General features: G+C 45.9%; 1 protein-coding gene across 1 annotated transcript in view; it reads right to left on the bottom strand.

Annotated features, from left to right (window-relative positions):
- Positions 1-17,449, bottom strand: part of KIF5C (kinesin family member 5C) — a 151,209-nt gene that overhangs the window by 84,723 nt on the left and 49,037 nt on the right. The window contains exons 2-4 of the mRNA XM_041739887.1: positions 14,760-14,850; positions 7,938-8,011; positions 1,408-1,512 (exon numbers count right to left, since the gene is read on the bottom strand). Of these exons, the coding sequence (XP_041595821.1) occupies positions 1,408-1,512; positions 7,938-8,011; positions 14,760-14,850 (270 nt within the window). The remainder of the gene's footprint in view (positions 1-1,407; positions 1,513-7,937; positions 8,012-14,759; positions 14,851-17,449) is intronic.

The following is a 17,449-nucleotide window of genomic DNA, read 5'->3' as shown; positions in this document are numbered from 1 at the left end:
CTCAAATGACGAGCCTTAGGGCACTAAGGTCCCAGCCTCAAAGGATGGTCAGCTTCTTGGCTCCTCTGCTCCACTCTGAGTCTTCTCAGAACTGCCCCAGTCTCTTCCCCACCCCCTGTCTACACTGTCCCCAGTCGCCATGGTGGGGACCCAGCCAGTCGTGTGCATCCTGGACACCACTAGTCAGAGCTGAGGGCAACCCCTGCCGTAGGCTAGGCCAATGAGCCCCTTCCCCCGGAAATTAGGAATTGGGAATAAGGATATGGAACAGGAGCTGTCATGGTTCCTTCCCCCCCATCTGCCTCCCAGACAAAAGATGAAGCAAGCAGACAGAAAGGCAGGGACTGCAATAACAGGGATGGGGTTTCCTTTGGAGGTGATGAAAATGTTCTAGAATAGATCATGGTTGTACAATATTGGAAATATACTAAAAACCATCAAGTTGTACACTTTAAAAAAAAATGAATCTTATGGTGCATGAGTTGTATCTCAGTGTTTTTTTTTTAGCTTGAAATTTAAAGGAAAAGCAGGGTCTGGATTTCTTGCTTTCCCACAACCCCCAAGCCCCATGCCTACTATCAAATTTTATGCCATGTAACAACGTTCCCTATTTGCTTAAACAGGTGGTTTTCAGTCACTTGCAAGCAAAGGAGTTCCAGTGAATGTAACCCTAATACCCAATGTTATAAATTAACAGCTAAGAAAGTTCAGAGAGTAAAAATCTCTCTTTCAATTCAAATTTTAAGCTGTAACAGAGGTTATGGCTTAAAAAAAAAAAAAAAAAAAAAACAGAAAAAGAAACAAAAACAAGGAAGGATAACACCTTCCCCAACACTTGCCAGAGTGTACTCCTCAAAACATGAGTCTATCTACCTCAAAAGGGGGAAAATGTGTACATAGTCAAATAAGCTGGAAAATGTAATCTACTATATGTGCCCTTCGTCAAACTGGATTATATGATAGCATATTTAACTTGTGATGAATTTAACATTGTTCAACAAAACATTTTCCCAGCTTATTTGGCCACACAAGCCTTGTCCCTGATAGCTCACTTATTAATAAAAGAGGTACGGGGTTCCATGGAACACACTTTGGGAAGTGCTATCCTAACCCAATCATGGACACATTCCAGCTGTATCTATAGAAATCCTCTGGGTAAAAGGTAGAATTCAGATAACTATCAAGATGATTCTATCCTAGAAGGCTTATACTTTATATATAACTTTATAAATTTTTTCCTCAGTATTCACTTAAGGAATTGAATAACTGGCTTTGCTTACCATGTCATTTAATTTAAAATAGATACAAATAATCTTTAACATATACATAAAAAGAAGAAAGCTAAGAAACATGATTTGGGACCCAGTTTCTTCTCTTTAGACTTAAATCTAAATCAATAGCACTTACCTTGATGTGAAACTCTAGGTTTTCATCCATGGAATAGATGTGGTCAAAGATGTCATGTGCAATCCTCGGAATGATCCCCATGAGTTGAGGGTCATGTAGCTTCCCCTAGTGAGTGAAAAACACAAGTATAGGCAGCTAAAGAGTGCCAAGAGACATGGACAGAGAGGAGGGACCACACTGGATTTCCTAACAGAATTCCATGGAAAAGGGAGCGCCCCCCCACACACTGCCTGATCCTTGAAGGTCCACCTGATATGCCAACAGATCAAACGTTCATGGAAATAACTCAATGTGTTGTTTTTTTACTGAGCAGGAAAGAGCTTATTCTATGAGGTTCTGGAGCTCTGAAATATTTGCTCCTGCTGCCACTCAGGTCAGCAAATCGGTATACGGGGGTGAGGATGTGGGTAGAAAGCAGGAGGGAAGGAAGGTCGGAGGAGGACTGGAATTATATGATGACTGTCACATACTAAATGTGGTCTCTGTTTTGAAATTTTTACAAACTGATCAGAATATATAAATCCAAATTAATCTGCTGTAATAAAACCACCTTGAGAGCTGACAGTTTCATTAATGTCATCATTGCTCAAAATTTTTAACAATCTTATTCTACAAACACCTCAGTATCACTTGACAAACCAATCAAGAAAAGCCATTTTACCAATTTCTTAAAAATTTCTACTTCCCAGCCTGTAACGTTACAAATAAATTTTTAGCTGTTGCTTTTGTTTTAAATTTTTTGCTATTTCTAATATTTAAATCCACTTGTAAGATAGTGTCTTGTTCTTTTATCCCCCTTTTTCCTACCAGAGGGGTCCAGCCCTCCCTTCCCCATGCAGCCAGCAATCCTCCTCCAATCCTAAGAGGGCTTGAGGGATAGTTCATCTAAGGGGTAAAGGGACAGATGAATTCTTCTGTGATTTGAACTATTTTACTAAATCCATTTTTAAAGAACCAGATTTGCCGTTTCTGAAGACTCTCAAAAAGATATGCCATAGTATCTGAAAGCAATTCCTAAAGCAGAGTTCTAGAGGTATTTAGAGTAGCAGTCTTAGCAAGGACTTCCAAGCTCTTCTCTGTTCCATGTTCAACTACCCATGAGGGCACACAGTCTATAGGTCTAAAGTAACCACGGGCAAGAGTATTCCCAGAGTCTCTGAGACCTTCAGAAAGTTATAAAACTCTAGGAAAAAGTGGAACTGGAAGTATAAAACCCATTTACTCTTCAGTCAACAACCTTTACCAACACTATGACTCACATCCTTGTTCTAAACCCGCCTGACACCTGGAAGATCTGCTGTGTTTTCCTCAATGAGATCTTCTTTATCCTTCGGGGGTTCACCGTTAGTGCCTCTCTGACAGGTTGCCTTTCAAGCCATCATTTGAGTCACCAAAAGGAAGAAGCCATGTGGACTCTGGCACTAACCCCAGGCCACAAAGCACTTTACATTATGAATCCTCCTTTGCGCACCTGATCCCTGACCTTCCATTCTATTGAAAGCAAGTGAAAAGTTGAATTTGGAAACATCTGGCCTCTGGCAAAGCTCTCTTACCTGGGAAAATGGGGATTCCCCTGGGAGGCACTCGTGTGCTAAGAGCCCTAAATCATGTGATGTGTTTATATGGCTTATTGTTTGACTCTACAGTCCCTGAAGGCAAGATGGCCAGTGCACACGTATTTCTTCCCACTGCTTATGACTCTTAGTATATGTAGTGTCTCCTGCACAGAATTATTACAGAAGTTAAATTAAGCAGCATACATAAAGTACTTAGAAACAATAAATGTTGGCATTGTATTATTCAGCTCATATCAGGTTCTCATTAAGCAGATGTTAGTTGTTAGTTGTTTGACCTGAAGAGTCTGAAAATACATTTCTATCCCAGACCATGAATCCTAGGAAAACAGCCCCAAATGTTCTGAGAATCAGAATCTCTCCAATGTTGGTAACCTTTCTACTCAGAGGCCTTCGTAAACATCAAATATCAGGCCGCACAGGCTCAGGACTGTGCAAATTGCTGGCAGAAATGACAAGGACGGTGAAAACAGATCTTTGTCCTGTCAAATGTGATGTCCTTGGGCCAAGCCACCTCAGAGGGTCTGAGGAGTGCCCCCCCCAGGACCCTTCAATAATCCATCATAATCCTTTAGCTTCTCCTCAGTGGCCCACAGACAAAGAAGAATGAGAGATAATCCAAAAATCATTTATAAAGGACTCAAAGCCATTTCCCTAGACACCTCCCCTTCCAATCGATTCCTAGCTTATACAAATATTGACATCCCTTTGTTTGCCTTTGTTAGGGTAAGAACCAAGGCAGAACCAGGGAGGAGTCTGGGATACTCCCTGTTTTGTTTCCCTGAAGCCCACACCCAAAAGTTACACGAGAGGGAAACACGTTTATCTGGAAGGAGGCATAACAATACCTCCCAATCCCACGATCACGGAAGTAATACTCAAATCTACCACAGGTTTAGGGGCTGGGATGCTTGATCCAGCTCATCAGCCCAAGAGTGATGAGAACTAAGCGTTTATGTTAGTAAACTGAGGCTGCCAAGACAACCTGTGTGTGTGTGCGTGGGGGGGTATACATGGTATATGGTGTGGGTGTGGGTGTGATGTATGTAGTACGTGGGTGTGAGTAGTTTTGGGGGAGTGTTGATGTGTGTGGTGTGTGTGTATGAGACAGAGAGGTGTTCCATGAAGGTCTTCACTCTTGCAAATAAAATACACACATACAGGGATCCCTGGGTGGCGCAGCGGTTTGGCGCCTGCCTTTGGCCCAGGGCGCGATCCTGGAGACCCGGGATCGAATCCCACGTCGGGCTCCCGGTGCATGGAGCCTGCTTCTCCCTCTGCCTGTGTCTCTGCCTCTCTCTATCTCTCTGTGACTATCATAAATAAATAAAAATTAAAAAAAAAAAAAAAACATAAAAAAAAAAACACACATACACACACACACACACACACACACACACACACGATAGTCACACCTCAGGCAATAAAAGGTGGCAAAAAAGCGGAGAGCTGCAGAAATTCAGAGAACAGAGGCGTCCCTTCCAGCCAGGGTGACATGGGAGGGCTCCCTAGAGGGACACCAAATCTTGAGAGATGAGGAAGACGAGGACGGGCAAGGGGGATGCAGCAGGGAAGCTGAGAGGAGAGTGACGTAGCAAAGGTACAGGAACTGAGAAGACTAACGCCCTCCTAGAGAGATGGTCGGGTTTGGCCAGCAAAGCAATGTCCACTTCATCCCTTTTTTCTCCCCGAAAACAAAAAGAACATTTTAATACTTGGATCCTACATAATCCTCTTCAAAAACGTCTCCCACTTGTGGATGTGGCCTTCGCAGGGCATGTATGAAAGAAGAAACCAGACCCAGGCCACCAGCCCCAGAACAAGAGTCCCTTTGTTCCAGCGCCAGGCGCCTCCTCAACCTCCCGAGCAGGACGGTTTCCTGAAGCACTTGAGATGGGGAAGCAGGCAGCCCGGCGGCTCACACGAGCACCAGTGCACTCGGACAGGCTCATTAAGAATCGCTTGGCAGGCGCAGCTCAGCAGTGGGGTGGCCTGTGCCCCTGCACGGGCTCCAGGTGTCCCTCTGGGCAGAAGGAGAAGCAGCGCATCTCCATCCATCCAACTCGGTGCCAGAGAGGGCCACAAGCAAGGCACGGGGCCCAGAGAGGTCTCCCAGCCCCACAGGTGGAGCCAAGGCCCAGCCAGCCCTGTCTTCCCATGGAGCCAGCCAGCCCTGGGAACGCGGGCCGCACACGCCCGGGGTCGGGGGCACGACCAGGTCCTACCGAGTGTGCCAGCAACACCGCCGAGTGTTTCATACTTTTTACTGAAAATCCGCCTTAAATGCTCCATCTTCAGAAGCTAATCTTTCCAATTTTATGTAGGCTTATCTGTTTGTTCTCCTCAATAGAAGGTAATGGAATCACCACTAGATGTCGGACCCAAAATGAGGGGATTAAATTAAAAAAAAACAGCTTTAAAATGTGACAGCTCTGTCCATTCAGGGAGTTAGCATCCCCTTCCAAAAGCCTTTGAAAGATTGCGATGTATAATTCGGAATACATAAAATCCTTTCAGATGTTGCAAGCCTGCAGGGTTTGGTTGGGGTTTTTTTGTTTTGTTTTGTTTTGTTTTGTTTTTAATTGCATTCCAACGTCCTGGATTTCTCGGTCTCCCACAGTCTCTACCACTTCAGCTCAGGGTCCTCCTTTCCTCTGTTTTCCTCTAAAACATTCCCCACCTTCTCTCCAACCTACAACCACCCGAAAGAAAGAACCCACCTAAGCGCAAGTGTGCTGGGGGCACTAGGAAAGGGCTCCCCGCTGCCCCGCCCCATCCTCCCTGGGCAGGAGCTCCTGATCTTCAGAAGTCACAATGAAGAAAAGCAAATCCCTTACAGTCAGCCTTTTAAAACTGATGAGCAGAAAAGGGCTACAGGTGAGAGTCACCTGCACAAAAGCCAGTTCCCTTAGGTCCCCAGGAGTCCAGTCCCTCTGGGCCGAGAAGCACTGCGGGCCTTGTAGGGTTCATGCCATGAGACACCCGGAGCCCCCGATGCTCTCGTTTAACAAAACGTCTGCGAGTTGAGTTTTAAAGAGCTAACAGACGTCTTTGCCATCTCCTCACACCCACGGATTCTCACCCCCACACACACAACACAAACTAAGATTTTACTCTGGAGACAGGTCTCTCCTTTGATGGTTTACAATGGAAATTTCTGACGTTTAGCAAATACCTTCTATCTCCCAAAGATGCATTAATCCCAAAGCTAAAAAGGTCACACTTGTGAACAGTCCCTACGATGTGGGGGGAATCTAAACATTGCAATTTTTTGTCGTTTTGTGTATTTGATAATTTTCCAAAAACCAAGAGACTGATGGACTCAGAGATGGTATATAGTCCATCAGAGATGGACCCTCTCCCTCTCATGCCTATGAAGGAGCTTTGGCACCGCTACTGGAGTGGCTGGCATTTAGGAAATAAAGAACTGTGCCTGGAAGATTAGGGGCCTGGGGCCCGGTAAGAGGCCGGCATGGGGCCAGAGCGGCAGCAGGAGGATGGCCGTGCCTGCGTTTCCAAGGTATACAGTAGGAGAGCACAAGATGCAGAGAAGAGGGCGGCCAAGGCTCGGGTGTCGGGGAACAGTCCTGCTCCATCCAGAACAGTGGCAAATAAGCCTCGTGCTTTCTTTAATCCATGCGATATCTGAGCCACTCTGCCCCCAAAAATGGGTGAAAGTGAGTCAACACAACAGAAATGAGATCCCCCAGAGTCCCACGCACACTTGAAATCGGTGTGAGCAGAACATCAGAGCCCCGAGGGTTTTAGCCTCGTGCCTTTGAAATCTCCTCTTCAATAGGAATGATTCATAAGCTAAACCGATTCTGCAGCCGACGTGTCTCTGTGACATTCCCAGGAGGGTACCGTAAATGAAAATCCTAAGCTTGAAGGATCAAGGATCCATCTTACCCTGCTGCTTGTAAGCTGAATTCCCCAAACTTCCTCCGCGCAGTTTCTTGTAATAACCACTCTTCTACCTCTCCTCACCCGTCGGGGGCCCAGCCTTTAGAAGAATTATCCAGCTCTAAAGGGGAGTCCGTGGCAGAAACCAGGAGAAGGGGAGGTAAAGGGGGCCAATTCAGCCCGCAGATGTGCCTTGTCCGGGGGACAGCCTGGGCCCACGGCCTCCGTGGCCCACAGCCTGAGCTGGGGTCACAGCTTCACAGGTGTGCACGCAGGAGGCCGGGGCGGACCGCACGGCCACGGCCACCACGAAGGGTTTAACTCAACCGATACCTCATCGATTCCCGCCCAGGTGACACCCGCTGTTCCACACACTAGAAATGTGAGTGAACAGGTAGGTGAACAAGACAATGAAGATCTCTGCTCTCGTGAAGCTTACACTCTATGGTACGGTGAGATTGCACCCAGTTGTAAGATCTTCAGAATTTTCAACCAAATTTACAGACTTAAAATTATGGGAAATCGTCCCATTTTAAGCACTGCCTGCAATTTTAATAAGACACATAATAATAATAAATTCAAAAACTTTTTAAAAACACATGGTGCAGGCCAAACCAAAACACGTGTCTGGGCTGAGTTTGGTCCACAAGTCACCTTCTTCAAGCCTGACCTAGAGTTTTTTATTTCTTCTGAGCAATCTCACCTCCCCAGAGTGGCCCTCCTCCGCATACATGATCCTCACCACAGGCTTTCTCAGGGAGATTAGGGCTGCGGTCCCTAAGGATGCTTAAGCTGCTGCTGAGCCTACGGAGGAGTCTTGGAATAGAGTTTACTATCACCATTCTGAGCGAGCTACCAACAGAGGATTTTTTTAAAATTCTCAACTCCTGAGATGTTATTACTCCCCGTTATTTTGAAGGTCCACAGAGACAGAATGAATTGGTCAAACGCGACCCGCCCCTCAACCAGCTCTCCGGCCATCGGGGCCGTCGGGGCCATCTGCCCTGGATGTGTGTGGCCCCACCAGTGCCTCACTGCGTGCTGCAGTCTTACCTCCATGGTGTGTGTCTTTCCTGAGGACGTCTGTCCATACGCAAAAATCGTCCCATTATAACCCTCAAGGACATCTGCAAGCAAGAAAAAGAAATTAAAATTAACTCATTACTTTGATCATATGCTAGTGTGGCTCCATGTTTTAAAATTACATTTTCCAAATGGCCCATCTCATTTTTTTCACACAAATGATGTATTTCAGCTCCATTTGCATTTTAAGTAGAATGGCGAGATAAAAGCAGAAATGAAGGCCTCCACTGTTCCACAAATAAGGAGAAATGTACTCACATTCCCACAGAATAGATTAATGAAGAAAGAGGCAGACACTCTCTCTCTCCCAGTAACATTAAGACAGACATGGAGCAATACACTTTTTTAGGAGAAAGATACTCGAGTTTTCTTCTCTAAATCGATCTCCTGGGATCAGTGGGAGGAAGAAAAACCTTATCAGTGTCCTGAGTCTCTGGAGTGAGGTGTAGAAGAGAATTTCCCCCCCAGGATGTGATGGGGTCAGCCCTCGGGAAGGGTTCTCAGGCCAGCAGCGCGGGGCCCTTGGGCACAGCTGGGGAGCTGGGGGGCAGGCCAGGCCCCGCTCTGCGCACCCAGCCAGCCTGACGCAGGGGTCACATGTCTGTGTCCGCAGTCACTGAGCTAGCAGGGCGGCCAGGCCCCGGTGCATCGGGGGTTTCCTTTGCTCACAACGAGCTCGCTGTACCCAGCCCCACATGCCAGGAATAGGGGGGGCGAGGGGGGGCATGCAGGCAGACGCTGCTTTGCACTGAAGATCACCTGTGGGAACTCCCTCAAGGCGGCAGACGTGATTAAAGTATATTCAGCACCCGTTTCCCTCAATCCTCCTTCACCCGCATCAACATCATCGAAAGGGAAATAGTACATAATCAATGTCCTTGACCCAACATCTCTACATAAGGGGAGGAAGTCCCGCTCCTGAGAGGACAGTGGGGGTGGCCAGGGGAACCCCTACTGGGGCGTCCTCTTCAGAGCCACCGTCCCCTTCAGCATCAAGCCAGGCCACCAGCTCCATCGAGTTCAGGCCCCGATCAGGCTGGCTGGTTTGTGGGTTTGGTCTCTCTAAATTTTATGCCAGTCAATGTTTGCTGTTTTGTTAGCTTTTCTTAAATTTTTTTTTTCAATATACATATTCTTGATCTGAGGCTATTGAGCTGAGGAATGGGAACAGGGGTCAGAAAACAGATTCCGATTTTCCTTCAGGAAGCAAAAAAAAAAAAGAGAGAGAGGGAAATTAAGCAGCAGCATTTTTTTTTAATCCTAGCAGCCCTCCGGAGTTTGTGTCAAGCTATATTGAGAGAGGAGGGAGGGAGAGAATGTTCACACATATCAAACTTCTGGTAATGGTTTCCTTGGGAACAGGAGAAGCAAAACCTTGACTACAATGTAAGGGGTGGAGGTTCAAGCTTCAGTTTTCACGAAAATGCCAACCTGTTTGGAGAACAGATTCCGAGTGGAAAGCGTCTGAGCGACCGTGAGTGCAGTGGGCTTTGAGGGACCCAAGGGTACTTTTAAAATTCGATATTCGTGGCATAAACAACTCCAGACAGTTGGAATGCCAGCCACAATCCAGCACTAAAGCTTCTCTTTGTTAGAAATGAAACATCTGCCCCTGCCCGGGAAGGGCTTCCTTACCTTCAGCGCCTGTGTGGGAGGCGTCCTGGGACCTGCCGGCCCAGGCATCAGACCAGGGGTAGGGAGGCCAAGGCCAAGGGTCTAGCTCCCGCCGCCCCTAACAGGCCGCTGGCCACCCCGCGAGGGCACGTGCATGCAGGAGGTGGCTCTGAGCAACGCCTCAGCTCAGCGCCAGAGCCCCACCGACAAGAGAAAACCCAGCACATGCTCCCTCCTCTGCCAAGAAGCAGCGGGGCCAGGGCACCGGAATTAAGCTCCCCTGGACGGGGTCTACGCTTCCGAATCCAGCCCTCCTAAGGAGAATGCACGGTCCCAACCCCTAGTTAGCTGCTGCTCCCAGCACGCCTGCAGGGTAAGGCCTGGGACACACACAGGAAAGCAAGAGCTCGAGGGAGCACCACTTGTTCTGGAGCAGGGAGCTAAGGATCACGTGAGACTCGGGGAATCCTTGACTGTCTGGTGCTGCTATTTAAACATGGAGCCCATTTTTTTTTTTTTTTAAGAAAAGAAAGCACATAAAACCCCACCAGAACAACCTCTCCTTGGCCACTAAGGACCTATTTACAATCACGTTACAATTAGTTCCTTGCTAGAGAACCTATCTCTAGTGTTCAAGGTTGAACAGAGCTGAGGTCCTCGATCAACTCAATTGTGAATTAAATGGTAATTTAAAAAGGAAAGAAAAAACCCTTCGAACTCCGTGTTCTCTATTTTCTTCCAAACTCCATGTTTTGGGGGTCAGTTTGTTTACCTAGCCCGTGTTTGATTCTCAGGGAAGGGGAGAGGCAGGAGGGGAGTGAGCGCGCACAGGGCATTCGGGTTGGCCGCTGGGAAAGCAGGGTGGGGGAGCGCCACGCTGAGCCACACAACCACCCCCACTCAACCCTCACAGAAACAGCCCACAGAAAGGCACTTTCATCATGCTGAATGACAGTTCCTGGGCCCGAGGAAAGCATTTGTTTCAGAGCCTGTCCCGTAACAGAATGACTATTTCTATGCACCAGCCGCAGGGCCAGGAACCAGCTCAGCCAGACAGAACCTTGCTTTGTGATGGGCTCTGGCGCGATGTGATCTCAGCTCACGCCACGCAGCCGTTGGCACCCACAAACACAGCACACATCCATCCAGCAGCCAAACAAACCCAGAGAGAGATTCCACTGCAGGTGGGAAGAGCCTTCTCACCTCCAGACAGGAAGGTGAAGAAGAGTGGGATGCTAGAAAACTTTCTTCGACTCTTGCTATAGACTTCGGAAGCCAGTTTTCCTACCTAGGTTTGGCTAGTTCTGAGACCAGATCTTGGCTAGAGCAGAAGAGTTAGCTCCACTGTTGGGTAAGAATTTGGGGAAGATGTAATCACGGAAGTTCCTGAGAAGGCTGTCACGGCCTCCTACCAACTCCCCCAGGTAAAATGATGGCCTGTCAGTGGCAACAGTAGCTGACAAGTCATCCCTGCCTTGGAATCCTAAGGCTCTGGGGGGACAACCAAACTACTCAAGGAGGCCACATGCCCAGGGGCAGCCCTGCTGAACGCTCGTGGCAAACCAGAATGGCGGGCCCGGCTGCATCTCCAGAATGGAAGTGCATCTCACGATTGGACGGCAGGCAGGGCCACCCCAAGGCCACGGGACCATGGTCTCTATTCTCCCCGCTCTCCCCACTTCCATTCCAATCCCTCTTTTTGCAGTGCTTGGGTAATAGTCCATATGGCCTGATAGGAAAGTAACAACTCATAAATCATTCCTAAGTGCTCATGATGAGCCCACCAGGAAAGTGGGGGCAGGATGGTGCAGAAACATTCAGGAAGACAAGCAAGCTCAGGCTCGAGTCCCCTAACTGACCTGACCAAGTTATCTGACCTCAAATTCCTCTTTAATACAACGGGAACAATCATGCTCACACCTCATAAAACTGTGGAGACTTAAAATACAATAACACATGAAAAGAGCACAGAGGGGGCCTGAGAGATAGCAGTAGCCAAATAAATATATTTCTTCTTAAGAGTCACATATAATATAATAAAATAGACCTTATAGTATTCTGACCTTAAAACTTCTCAGTGAGTCCACATCCATTTCCACCAAACTCTAATCCAAACTCTCCTTTTAGGTCCCGGCCCCGAGGCACCTTGCAACAACTCTACGTTGCCCAAACACACCATAAAATCTGTGCCCTTATGCTTTTGCTGCTCCTTGTGCTTGTGCGGCCCTGCTATACTGTACAGTCGTCAGGACCCGGCCTTTCCAAGAACCCTTAATTCTCCAATCCTCCCCCCCACTCACCAAAATCAGTCCCAAATGACTTTCTTCTGGGGTCTCACAGCATTTTGCACGCAGCCATCTTAGAGCATGTACTACCCATGAGTATGATAACTACGGATGCACCTGTTTCTTCCCCTGTACGTGGAGCTTCTTGGTCTTGTGTATCTTGCTGATTCTCAGTCCCTAGCAGTGCTTACAGCACATGGCAAATGCTTAATATCCTTGCGTACAGAAAGGAATAAAAAGAACAACCAAATGAATGAAGCTGAAAGAAATGAGATCTAGAAAACAAGAAACCACCTCTTCTAGGCCTGTACAGTCAGTCTACATCTAGTTAATTTGAAAGGCAAATGCCCAGAGTGACTTCTGTAGACCGGGAAATAGTTACCCACACGGCAACAATAGCAAGCAGTAACCATGGTTTTTAATTCCTACGGCGTCCACAGAAACCTTCCTATTTACCATGCTGATAGTCACAAATCTTATAAGCTCTTCTGGAAGAAACGGAGAATTCTATATACCCTTTCAGGCAACACTTTGCAAAACACACACCAGACAAAGATGGGAGTGTGGGAGATACCAGAATTCTACAAGCGAGCGTTTGAAATATGTTTTTTTAAAACCCACTGAAGTTGGAGGGAATGAAAAAAACCAAGAAAGAATAAAGCCATCCAGTTAAAAGGAGTCTTCCTGAATATCAAAAACGTTAAAGGTTCAGAGAGCCTTGAAAGGAAAGCTCACCGGTCCACTACATTGTCATGAAGCTTGGGGACTGTGGTGACCTTCAGATGTTATCGGATTGAATTCCTGGCCTCTAGAAAAAGAGGTCTCTACAGCACCACCTTCCTTTACTGATTTAAATAGGGCTTGTCATGACAAAACCTAGTAACTGTTCCAAGAGCTCTTTCTTATATATCTGTGCTTTACTTTGCTGATACAGCAATAACACAGCCACTTCCCCTCACAGTAGCTTCAGTGGATATTTAAAAAAAAAAAACAAAAAAAGTTAAATTAGGCCTTCATCATTCCCTAATAATTTCCTTTCAAGGGAAAAGAAGGTACTCTATTGTTAGGAAATGCATATGCTCGTGGTACAATTATAGTGCGTGAAAAATATATGTTTATCTTATCACGTCGGAGCCTAACATTACTGTAAATGGCTTTCTTGGTGGCTCATCATATATTGGACCTCAGGTTATCCAGTTAGGTCACATCTTTGCAAGAACTTTCCAAGGATTACCTATTTCTGACATTCCATAGTACTGAAAAACCCGAACACTGGAAGAGACTCCACTCCTCTAGTAATGAAGACTGAAAGATTATGATTATTTGTTAATCATGGGATTTTTTTAAAATAGAGTGCATCTATCTCTAATTACAACATCAACTTAGAGATGTATTTAAATGGACCTCGTGCTTAGCACAGCACGTGGTAAATACTATTTGGTTCTGATAATGGAAGGGGAGAGAAAAAGAAGGAAATTATGGCTCATGTGTGATTAATCTTACTTTAATAAAAATAAGGAAGAGTCTGATAATGGTGAAGGCTGACTAGGAGCAAACTAGAACTACACACACCAGAGAGAGAGAGAGAGAGAGAGAACATCTTTAGACAGGAAGAGATACAAAAGAATAGAAGCAGAGAGAAGACCAATATTACCACCAGACACAGGCTCACAGTATTAATTCAAGAAGAGCCCAAATTCAGGCATGTTTTTTTGTCTTCTGTTTTCTGTAATAATCTCACCGTGAAGACCTTCAAAATTAATTGATATCTGCAACAGGAGTGTGCATAACCATACACCTCAGCAAGGAACATTACATACTGACTCAACCTCCCACACAGGTGTCCAGGGTCAGAACTAATCTAACAGATGCACTCGGGGCTGGCGTTCATGCATTTCAAATAGTCAGGTTAGTCAGCTCGGCTTCCGAAAACAAGAACATCTTGCATCACAAGGTGCTTTTTTGCATTCTGCTTTTGCTTTTTGCTCTTTAAATCCAGAGCTGCCTATAAAAGACGGCAACATCAGGATATTTGAAAGCACAGCCACCAAAGCATTCGGAGTTGAAGGTAAAGATTTGAAGATGAAAAGCACAGTAGCAGGAGATGCCCCTCAGCTCTGTCCAGATGGCGAGCTCCCCCAGGGCAAGCTCCAGCCTGCCCCTGATTTGAAAGGGCAAGGTAGAGAGCAGCCTGTAAATTGCTTCATCAGCCTGCTGTTACTTTGACACAGATCCTGCAGGGTCAAGGTAAGTCCCGGAGAAAAGGGCTGATCTCTGAGACAAGTTTAGGCTTCGGGCTATCTATTTGGAGGAACAAATGTTAGTATCTGAGTGGAAAGGTTGAAAGTGGGTTAGACGAAAGTATATTTAAGGAATGCTGAGTAGCAAGACCAGCTCAATAACCAACAAGGTAATGTAATTTTATGATGCTGTAGAAAATTCCTTGATGCACAAGAATTTTCCACAGGTAAGGCCTCTCCCTGAAGGGACAGATGTACAAAATAAATCAGCCAAAAATATGCAACCGAGCATCAGAAATATATATTTTCGACTCCTTCAAAGTAAAAAGGAGGCCTCATACCTACAGGAGTATTTTAAAACCATTACAGAAATAGTGTGACCATAGCTTGTAAGCTTCTAGGTGGCGGAATCACTCTGCCAAAAAGGTGGCAAAAGAAATAAAGAAATTTCCCTGGCAAGGAGGTACAGAGAGGTTCAAGAACTCGCCTGACATCATAGCAAACCAGGGCCAGAGCTCGGGCCATAATTCAGTGTTTCCAATTAACGGGTCTCTGCTTAGAGTCAAGGCACATTGATTCCTAGGCTGCAAATATCACTTAATGTTTTCAATTACTCTGAAAGGCCCAGGAGGAAATAAAGAAATAGCACTTACCTTTGACAATTTGCTTTGCACACGCATTGTAAACCTGCTCTTGGGTCGTGCTGGGAGGCAGCACTCTATCGAAGACATATGGCTTCCCTTGCTAAAAAAGACGAAAGGAAAGGGCGGAGAAAACACATTAGAAGTTGAGGAATTAAAAGCACTAATAGTAGTTAGACCACAGGCACTAAATCACAAGCCCTATCCTTAAAGGCAGCTCCGTACCAAGACTGGGGAATTACCACACGTACGATGGGCTTTTGTGTGTTGCATGTTGAGAATTTGAGAAACAACTTTTTCTTTTTTACTTGAAACACTTTTTCTGATGAAAAGTAGGCGGACACTTCATTCATTCACTTATTTTTTGAGAGCGTCTCCTGAACCAGGGATAGACGAGAGGCTAGCCAAATCAGAAAAATGTCCGGCCTATAAATGAAGCATTCAATTAAGCGTGGCAGAAAGCAAGCGCCCAAGGAAATACAAAATGCCCAGGTGCAAAATAATGGGACAGAGAGGATGATGGAGCAAAGCAGGCCTCTCTGAAGAAACACCTGTTAAGGGATGCCTGGGTGGCTCAGAGGTTAAGCGTCTGCCTTTGGCCCAGGGTCTGATCCTGGAGTCCTGAGATCGAGTCCCACATCGGGCTCCCTGCATGGAGCCTGCTTCTCTCTCTGCCTATGTCTCTGCCTCTCTCTCTGTGTGTCTCTCATGAATAAATAAATAAAATCTTTAAAAAAAAGTTATCCTTTAAAAAAAAAAAAAAGAAACACCTGTTAAGTGGATTTTTAAAAGATGAGAAAGACTGAGGCGAGTGAAAAGCCAAGGGAGATACCACACAGAGCATAGGGTGGACATACGGCCGGGGGGGGGGGGGGGGGGTTGGAGTGTTCAAGGAACTGGAGGGTCGTACAAAAGGAGGGGAGAAAAGAAATCAGGAGCCAGTTAATGCAAGGCACTGTTAGCCAAGGTCATGTGCTTAGATTTTATCCAATGGGGATAAATTCTGACATGATCAGACTTAAGAAGCTGCTCTTAGTAGTAAGATACTATTGCTTTGTATCCCGAAGAATTCCAGCAATCTCTTCACATGTGTAAGTGCTGCCTTAACTGGGCGGAGGGCCCCTCTGCACAGCAAATCAAGTGATCTCCCCAGGTGTAGGACCTTGGGGTTCAGTCTGACGCGGAGTCATGTGCCATTCAAGGAAGTAACTGTCAGAGGGGAAGGGAAGAGCTGTCTGCCCCGACCCCCAACCACACACATTCACCAAGGCCCAGTGCTAAGGGCCAGACAGTCCCTTCCCAGGGAGACCGCCCCCCCATAACAGGGTCTTCTTCCCACCGACACCACCCAGGCAAGGAGTGGCCCTCCCCCTGCCCTTTCCCATGGCCCCATCCACCCGGGCATCCCTTCATCTTCGTTTCCTCCAAGTGGTTAGAGAAGGCGGCAGGAGAAGGGAAGGAAAGAGCTTCCTTCACTCCCACCCTGCACCTCCTACACACGGCTTGGACATCAGGAACCTTCTCCCAGGGCAGTCCAATGCCTCAAAAAGATAACTGCTCACGAGGGACCCAGGGACAAGGCTTGCTACATCCTATAATCTTCACACAAACATACGGAGCTGCCCGACTGGCTTGGTGTTTTACTCATTCCTGACCGTGGGGAGTGCTGCACACAGGGAAGGTCCTATGCTTCAAGTGAAGGCCCGAGCCTTTGGCCTTTGAAGGTGGGATTGAGCCAACCAGATAAATGAGCTATTTCCAGTTTGGTCTTAGAAGAAAAGGAAAATTTTGAGGTAACATGAAAACTTTTTTAAGTAGGCACCACACCCGGCATGGAGCCCATTAGGGGGTTTGAACTCACAACCCTGAGATCAAGACTTGAGCCAAAATCAAGAGTTGGATGCTTAGCCAACTGAGCCACCAGGTGCCTCCAAATTTTATTTCTCCACAAAGCAGCAGAGTCAGTCATTTTCTTAAAATTATGGAAAGGGGTTATTTTCTGATGTTTTGTTCCCTGCAAGTCTCATTCAATTAGTGAACCAAGTATTTGGTTGAATAACCAAGAGAATATTCCTCACCACTATCTATTGCCAATAATCAGCCCACTACATTCCTATTAGCTTTATCTATTCATAAAATTAACTAAATGCCAGTAAGGCAAAAAGATTAAAATAAACATTTACAGTTTGCGTTAGTATTTGTTATCCATTGAACCTTCCTAAAAGAAACTGTAGCTTTGCTTAATTTCAAACAAATCCATTATTTCTCTAAAAAACGATGAGAATCACCAAAATAAACCATCTTGTTTCCAGAACAATACTGCTTTGTGTTTTGGAGAAAGTACACTTCCTACGGCAGGAAAAATGACTTATTAATTTATAGTAAATTATACAAAAAAAAGAGGACTCCCCAATTTTGCCCTTCAACTTAAAATGTTTGTCAGAGTGTATTATACATTCACTTGAAGAGAGGTAGAAAGCAAGAAATCTCTACTACTCATTTAAATCATATTTATCAGGTGACAAATAGATAATACAACAATTTTCCATAAGCTGAAGTTAACTCCCAAACAGAAACTGCTTTTGAGAAAAGATAAAATTTAGAAAATGATTTGTTTTGAGACTTCTCATCAGGACTGGAATATAGAGAAGTTAAAAATGTAAGTATTTTTGTCTTTTTATACACAGAGTTGGATATACAGG

This window comes from Vulpes lagopus, chromosome 24, assembly GCF_018345385.1.
Source record: "Vulpes lagopus strain Blue_001 chromosome 24, ASM1834538v1, whole genome shotgun sequence".
NCBI lineage: Eukaryota > Metazoa > Chordata > Mammalia > Carnivora > Canidae > Vulpes > Vulpes lagopus.
The sequence above is the reverse complement of the archived record's forward strand: the minus strand, read 5'-3'. Positions and strand labels throughout refer to the sequence as shown.